General features: G+C 41.7%; 1 protein-coding gene across 1 annotated transcript in view; it reads left to right on the top strand.

Moving 5' to 3' along the window:
• LOC142366637 (tripartite motif-containing protein 16-like) overlaps positions 1 to 8,690 on the top strand; it is a 9,823-nt gene continuing 1,133 nt past the window's right edge. The window contains exons 1-3 of the mRNA XM_075448597.1: positions 1 to 1,103; positions 1,179 to 1,695; positions 8,375 to 8,426. Of these exons, the coding sequence (XP_075304712.1) occupies positions 1 to 1,103; positions 1,179 to 1,695; positions 8,375 to 8,426 (1,672 nt within the window). The remainder of the gene's footprint in view (positions 1,104 to 1,178; positions 1,696 to 8,374; positions 8,427 to 8,690) is intronic.

Here is an 8,690-nt window from a genome sequence, read left to right as displayed (position 1 = left end):
ATGGCGCAGAAAGGAGTTCAGCTGGAAGGAGAAATGCTCCAGTGTTCGATCTGTTTGGATCTGCTGAAGGATCCGGTGACTATTCCCTGTGGACACAGCTACTGCTTTCACTGTGTTAAAGGCTTCTGGGATGGAGAGGATCAGAAGGGAGTCCACAGCTGCCCTCAGTGCAGGCAGACATTCACAGCGAGGCCTGTCCTGGGGAAAAACACCATGTTAGCAGCTTTAGTGGAGCAGCTGAAGAAGACTGGACTCCGTGCTGCTCCTGCTGATCACTGCTATGCTGGAGCTGAAGATGTAGCCTGTGATGTCTGCTCTGGGAGGAAGCTGAAAGCCACCAAGTCCTGTTTATCCTGCCTGGCCTCTTACTGTGAGGAACACCTTCAGCCTCATTATGATTCAGCTCCACTCAGGAAACACAAGCTGGTGGAGCCCTCCAAGAAGCTCCAGGAGAACATCTGCTCTGATCACGATGAGGTGATGAAGATGTTCTGCCGCACGGATCAGAAGTGCATCTGTTATCTCTGCTCTGTGGAGGAACATAAAGGCCACGACACAGTGTCAGCTGCAGCAGAAAGGACTGAGAGGCAGAGAGAGCTGGAGGGGAGTCGGCAGCAGATCCAGCAGAGAATCCAGGACGCAGAGAAAGATGTGAAGCTGCTTCAACAGGAGCTGGAGGCCATCCATCGCTCTGCTGATAAAACAGAGGAGCACAGCCAGGAGATCTTCAGCCAGCTGATCCGTCTCCTCCAGAAAAGAAGCTCTGATGTGAAGCAGCAGCTCAGATCCCAGCAGGAAGCCGAAGGGAGGCGAGTCAAAGAGCTTCAGGAGAAGCTGGAGCAGGAGATCACTGAGCTGAAGAGGAAAGATGCTGAGCTGCAGCAGCTCTCACACACAGAGGATCACAGCCAGTTTCTGCACAGCTGCCCCTCAGTGGCAGCACTCAGGGGGGCTACACACTCATCCAGCATCCAGATCCGTCCTCTGAGGCACTTTGAGGATGTGACAGCAGCTGTGTCAGAGCTCAGAGAGAAACTACAGGACATCCTGAGAGAGGAATGGGCCAACATCTCACTGAGAGTCGCTGAAGTGGATGTTTTACTGTCACAGCCAGAACCAGAACCAGAACCAGGACCAGGACCAGGACCAGGACCAGAACCAGGACCAGAACCAGAACCAGAACCAGGACCAGAGAGCAGAGCTGGATTCTTAAGATATTCATGTGAAATCACACTGGATCCAAACACAGCAAACACACGTCTGTTACTGTCAGAGGGGAACAGAAAAGTGACATTAATGAAACAGCCTCAGTCTTATTCTGATCATCCAGACAGATTCACTAACATGTATCAGGTCCTGAGCAGAGAGAGTCTGACTGGACGTTGTTACTGGGAGGTGGAGATGGGAGGAGGAAGAGTTGCTGTAGCAGTCGCATACAAGAACATCAGCAGAGCAGGAGGAGGGACTGAATGTTTATTTGGTTATAATGACAAATCTTGGGCGTTAAGATGTGACCAAAACAGTTATTCATTTAGGTACAACAACAAGGAAACCTCCATCTCAGGTCCTCGGGCCTCCAGAGTGGGAGTGTACCTGGATCACAGAGCAGGTGTTCTGTCCTTCTACAGCGTCTCTGGAACCATGACTCTCCTCCACAGAGTCCAGACCACATTCACTCAGCCGCTCTGGGCTGGAGTTTGGTTTCCTTTGATGTTTGGGTCGTTTGTTTCAGGAAGAAGTTGCAAATTTCTCAGCTGAAAAAGGAAGCAGCTGAAGGTGCAGTGAGTTTTAATCTGTGAGTTTTCATTTTGACTCATTCTGGGACTCATTTAGTCCCATCGTGGTGTCATTTCTAAGCTGTTCAGAGACTTTCAGGGAATCAGTGATTTGTTGATGTTGTTCTGTTGACGACTTTCTTTTGTTGGATATCTCGATATTCTTTGACTAAAACCGACGGCCCTGATATTTCTTTATGTTCTGATTTTTACAGCCAAGACTTTCAGCTCAGTTTCATGTTGGAAGACTTTCTGTTGAGTCCAGACGCTCAGCTGACAACAAATGTCTGGATTCAAGGTGACGACGTGATTTAGATTCATCTCCCGAATCTTTTGATTTGTAGTTCTGTTGATGGTTCAGTTTCTTTCAACCGTCTTTACCAAAACTGTTTAATCACAGAAAAAAAGCAGTTTTTTTGTCTCTGGTTGCCTTTCTCAGCAGTGATTGTGTTTGTGTCGTCACACAGTGAAGAAAATCTATAACATGATGTAAATACAGGGAAAAGGGATTTTACCTTCTTATCTTGGAAATGTTTTGCTGAGTTGTGCTTAAAAAAAGCAGATTTTTGTCTCATTCTGGACTTTAGATGATTGAATGTGTTGTGTTGCTTCAGATATGAAGTTACTTCTGAATGATGCCTTCACTGTTTTTCTCTCTGGCTTCACAATGAGGCTCATTGATTGTAAAGTTTGAACTCAGATGTGATTAAAACTTCTTGTGTCTGATATCTGAGGTGTGGTCTCTCAGTCTGAAAGAAGCAACTCGCTCCGTCTCATTTTCTTATTTTTTTACCCCTTGTCCTGCCCAGCATTATGGCAGCAGAATTGTAATCTGAATACCGTTAATGCCAAACACATTTGCTATGCCAAGGGAAGCTTTATGAATGTAAAGCTCCCCTTGATGCCCATTAACTCCTTATTTTTATTTATTTAGTTTTGTTACAATACTTAACATGATGTGATGGTGTGATGGTGCCGAACCGGACCGGGGGACAGAGAGAGAGGGAGAGCGAAGAAGGGAAAAAAAGGAAGAGAAACATGAAGAGACAAACATAGAAAACAATGAAAAATCAGACAACCAGCTGCTACACCTGTAAAAACAAAACTGAAGACCATTCACGGCTTTTGTGGGGAATCCAGCCTTAGAGGCACCAGGAGCACCTGGAAGCAGCAGTGTTGCCATAGTTACTTTGAAACAGTAATCTGACTACTGACTACTTCTTTAAAAAGTAACTTAGTTAAGTTACGGACTACTTGCTGTTAAAAGTAACTAAGTTAGATTACTTTTAGTTACTCTCAGCAGAGGCTGATCCCCCGCCCCTATAACATGAAAATGACTACCAGTTCTGCCAATACTCACTTTATTGACATTTATTTTAACCGGAACATCAAAAATAACACTGACATTTGCAAACTTTTTCTTGAAATAGGCTTACATGTTTTTTAAATAAAAAATAAATGAGACAGTCTTTCTTGACTTTACTTAAAATATAAAAAAAAACCTCTTACGTAAAAAAGTAATACATAATACCCCCCCCCCCCCCCAAAAAAAAAACAGAAATAAAATTCACTTCATTTAACATAAATACTTATAACAATAAAATAACATACTCGGACTCTAACGGCACTTAGGCCTGTGTAAATGAATGAACATGTCGGCCTATACTGAACATCCCATTGAACCTGTAGTTGTCTAACATTAGAGCAGCAAGAAGTGGTTTAATGAAACAAAAACAGTATAAAAAAAATCTAAATACTCTTTCTTCACTTCATTTAACTGAAATACTTATTACAAATTAAATGCTTTTTTGACTTCATTAAATCTAACTTAAATACTTCTTATAAAAAATAAAGTAGCGTTTCTTGACTCAATTTAACATAAACACTTCTTTAAAAAAAACAAAATACAATAGACATTCTTGACTCCATGCATTTAACTCTGATTGCATCTATCCATATGAATTACGGCAACACTTAAGTTATATGGAACATCTTAATGAACCTGTAGTTGTCCCGCATTAGAGCAGCAAGGAGTGGTTTTACAAAACAAATCAGAACAAAACCCGTATCTGCATTCATGACTTGGCTTTTAGTTGCATTTATGCGAGAAACTGTGGAGTTTAAGATAAGAATAAATAAATATAACCCTCTAGACCCCAACAGGTCTCACTAATACAAAATTATTATGACTTGATCAGGTGCAGTGACAATGCATCCTTGTTCATATTTCACCAAAAATCATTCCCTTCCAGATATCAAAACCAATCAGATAAACTAGATATACAGTATATAAACATCACTGCAAATATTGAATATCATTTTTTTTGGATGAATGTTATTTTAAATCATTCAACAAAACTTGGATTTAAATTCTTCTTTTTGTTTGACAGTCCACAGGTCTGGCCAGGGACAGATCCCTACACAAAATAAGACAGCCTGCTTAAACCTCAATATTGTGTTGATCTTAAACTATTTGTCTCCATTCTTGTGCTTTAACTTACTTTAAAACCAACTCCAAGCCTTGCTGCTATAAAATGAAACCAGATCATGTAGGTCAGTCAGTTTAAGTACCCCGGCTAAAGTTATACTTTTAGACCTTTCTAATAAAAAAAAAGCTTTTCATCAGTTTCATCTAACGTTACAGTTATGAAATCCTTATGAACTGTGTTGATTATACACTTACTGAAAACCAACAATGATATGCCCCCCCCCCCCCCCCCCCCAAGGGCGTAACTTTGGGTCTACCATTGGGGGGGTTAAACTCGCGGCATTTTTATTTATGTATTTATTTATGTATTCATTTTCTTGCTTGCTAATTTGCCATTCCTGTGTTAGAAATACATTGTGATACTTTTACTGATTTAGGCTACTTAACGTAAATGCAGCTGTTCACTTCACTATTTATGCCATAACGACACAGTAGTTAAATTCAGTGTTTAAGCACTAGCCAACAGTGGCAGCTGACAAGAACTTAAAGATTAATCAATTTCATCACTGTATTGGCACCTACATGCAGCAAATGTATTATGGACAATGCAACTCTGGATACATCACACATACAGGGTGGCACACTGGAGAGCAGCTTGCATTCAGACCTGTCACTGATGGTGAACTTGTCTTTAATGTCGGGTGTGTTTCCAGAGCCACTAAAAACAGCTGTAATCAGACCTCTGCTGAAAAAGGACAATCTTGACAAGACACAAATGAACAACTACAGGCCCGTCTCAAATCTCCCATTTTTAAGTAAGATCATTGAAAAAGCGGTTTTTCAACCACTTAATTACTTTTTAAAACAAAATAACTGCTATGACACCTTCCAGTCAGGTTTTAGACAGAACCACAGCACTGAGACTGCTCTGACAAAGAGTTTAACAACATATGTCTGAATACAGACGGTGGAAAAATGTCAGTCTTAGTTTTACTGGATCTCAGTGCTGCATTTGATACAGTTGACCACAAAATATTACTGAAACGACTGGAAAACTGGGCGGGTTGAACAAATTTCACGGAGAAACATATGTTTTGACTGTTAAGCCCGGTGAAGATTCAACACATTAGCAGTCATTCCAGTTGTCAACGCCGCTTAAAAAGGTGATTTTCTCCTCTTCTAGCATTATCCTGACAGGAGAACCATGCCAACTTTGGATGCAGTTATCTTAGCGATAGCAATAGCCTCAATATACATATCGTTGGAAAGCTTAGTTTATGGCCGTTCATGTGAGCACAATAACTTAGTTTTGTCAATTTTACCAAAGCGACTGGTTTCGCCTTGCAGGGTCACATATAAGCAACACATGAGGTGAACGTCTTGGTATGTGCAAGACAACATTCAAGATTTTCGCGCTAGCTTTGTGAACTTTCTGAGCAGCCGTCACAGCCCTTTTCCATCAATTTAACTCTCGTTAATCCACCTCTTAGCACAACAAACCCCAAAAACGTGTGACTGTATTGGAGCAAACAGCAACTTAAGATACAGTTCAGTGACATCGGTTCCACACAGTGATCCCTGGCACCCTCTGGCACCACTCACCAGCGGCTGCGCATAATAGTAGCCTAAACAAACTTTCGCCAGAGAAAGCGGGTTGGGTAATACCAAGTAGTCGGTTTGGGGGGAGGGAGGAGGGGGGTACATTACAGATTATTTAAAACATGATACTATCTTGAAATGAAATGAATGAATAAAGAAAACAAACAAAAGTTATTCATTCAGAATTTTATGATATTTTTTGATAATTTGATTTGATGATATTGGGGGGGTTAAATGAGCTGGATCTGATTTTTGAGGGGGTCATGACCCCCGTAACCCCCGTGCAAATTACGCGCATGGCCCCCCCCCCCACACACACACACACAATCCCAAAACAGTGGTACGTTGAGTTACGAGTTTAATTGGTTCCGTGACAGAGCTCATAAGTCAAATAGCTCGTAGTCCAATCAATATTCACCATTGAAATGAATGGAAATGCCATTAATCCGTTCCATGAAATAAAAATAGACGGAATAACGGCTCTTAAAAAAACTCATATGTCGGGACACTCTTAACTCAAGGTACCACTTTAAAGTGCTACATAATAGCTTCATGCTAACGTGACATTAGCCTTTCATAACTTTAGCCTACTCGTTTAGCCTAACAATTGGCAACAAAATCTCTTCTCTAAATGTGCAGTCTTTAAAAACAATAATAGGTGCGTTTATATGGACACGTTTAATCTGATTAAATGCACGTTTAAACCGATTACACGTGCAAAGAGATTAAATATGCGTCATGTAAACAGTCAAATAATCTCTTTAAATATAAACGGGTTAAATATTTAAACCGATTACATTAGGTGGTTTGGACCGTTCATATAATCCGATTGAAGGAGGAAACTCCCCATATTTACAGGCGCACCTGGATAAAACGATTATTAGAACACGTTTCATGTTACTGCGCAAGTGTAAGGGCGCGCGAGATACAGTTAATAAAGACTGTGTAGTTCTAGTTAAAAGGCAGATAACGGAAGATATCGAAGTTAAAATGACGGCGACGGTGAAGAAGAACAAAAATTGGTCGGGGGAGGAAACGGTGTTTTTATTGAAAACGTTGCAAGAGCAAAATATAATGTCAAAACTGGACGGGAGGAAGATGAGGAACTCGGAAATCTTTAATGATGTCCACACAGCCTTGAAAGAGGCAGGGTTTGACCAGTCCGTTGACCAGATTAAGTCAAGATGGAAAGCCCTGAAGGCCGCCTACTCCAATGCCAAAAGGCAAAATGGTAAAAGCGGATGAAGCCCGGCCAATTTCGCGTACCAGACGGAAATGGACGACATACTGGGAGGCAGACCCCTTTCGGACGTCAGCCATGGTGTCGATGTCGGATTTGAGGAGGAGATAAATGTTACTAGTAAGTAGCCAAAGATCTTTTTTCCATGTGTGTAGCACCAGTATGTAGGCTATAACAGCCTGTCTGACCCAGAGTGGAAGTTAGCCTGTGTCACCACAACCCGCTACATGTTTTAAGTTGTCCATACAATTAATAAAATCAAACCCATTAAATCCAACTGTCCTACCTGAAATCGGTGTCTCGGTCACAGGAAAGCTCACAATTATGTCAAACTAATCCACTTGGTTTACGAAGATGAAGCAACTGCAGACGTGCTAGCATCCTCATCAACTGAACAGTTGTGTACAATCCTCTCAGTTTATCCGTTTCTTCGGCAGATGTCATTTTTAACGCGTATTATGTTTTGTAAAGAAGAGGCGTTGTGTAACATAATTTAAAATCAAACAGGGCATTAACATTAATGGCAGGCAGGCAGAGTCATACGTGGCTGGCAGCATCAGCATCACATTCTTCTTCCTTCATAGGTTCCCGTACTCCAGTGTATAAAACGGTTAGAAAAACAAACCGACAGCCTCGCGCGACCAAATGGACATCTTTGCGTGCGAGTTCTAGTCGGGATTTTAAATGTTATTTTATTTTTTTTAAAGAAAAAAAAACAGAGCACCTCATTTTTTCATGTAACACAAAGCAAAGAAACAGCTCAGACATACTGCAACATTTGTAGTACTTCAACATTTGTTAAAACATCGTCCTATCGGATTAAATTGCTGTAACATGTAAACTCGGAAGAAATTTAATCTCTTTATTTGTGGCTCATGTATACAGTTCGGTCGAATTCTAATAAACCGATTACATGTAATCTCTTTAAACGAAACGTGTCCATATAAACGCACCTATTGACTCATTTGGAAATCACATTCAAACTTAACTCAAAATGATGTATTCCAGGAAAGTAGGTTCACTCTGACAGTACAACAGGACACTCTCTATGCCTGCCACTCATTTCAAAGACGCCGCGTTTCTCACTCATCTTTCAACGAGACTTGCCTGTCAATCAACTGGAGTGACACCTGAGGTGTCCAATCAGGTTCCAGAGGTGGCCGTTCGGGAGCCGGCTCTTCTTTGGGAGCCGAGTCAAAAGAGCCGAGCTCCCCATCGCTAGCTCCGGCTGTTTGTCTCTGACGTAATATCAAATTTCCCGGGCCGTGTCGCGGACAACAGTCTGTGATTGGGTGAATGTCCGTTCAGTTTGACCAATGCCTTTTCGTGCAGCGTAAGGGAGCTGAGGTGCGCTCCTTTTTTCGTATGTTGGTGCACTACGAGGGTGGGCAAACGGGTTTACCTTTGGAAAATGTGGGGGGGATGAAATCACCTTGCTGTAAAAGTGGGGGTGTCGAAACACCCCCATCCCCCACGGGTGCGACGCCCCTGACTGCAGCTGTTACTGGATTACCCAAAACTACAACTGACGAAGTATACATATAGATAAACACCTGTACACTCATTCAGATATCGTATATTGGTACTAGAAGATGTAATACAGTACAAAGACGTTAACAAGTCATCTTTGAGTCATCAATTGCGACCA

The sequence above is a fragment of the Odontesthes bonariensis genome, chromosome 17, assembly GCF_027942865.1.
Source record: "Odontesthes bonariensis isolate fOdoBon6 chromosome 17, fOdoBon6.hap1, whole genome shotgun sequence".
Lineage (NCBI taxonomy): Eukaryota > Metazoa > Chordata > Actinopteri > Atheriniformes > Atherinopsidae > Odontesthes > Odontesthes bonariensis.
Note: the sequence above shows the minus strand (reverse complement) of the source record. Positions and strands in the feature narration are given on the sequence as shown.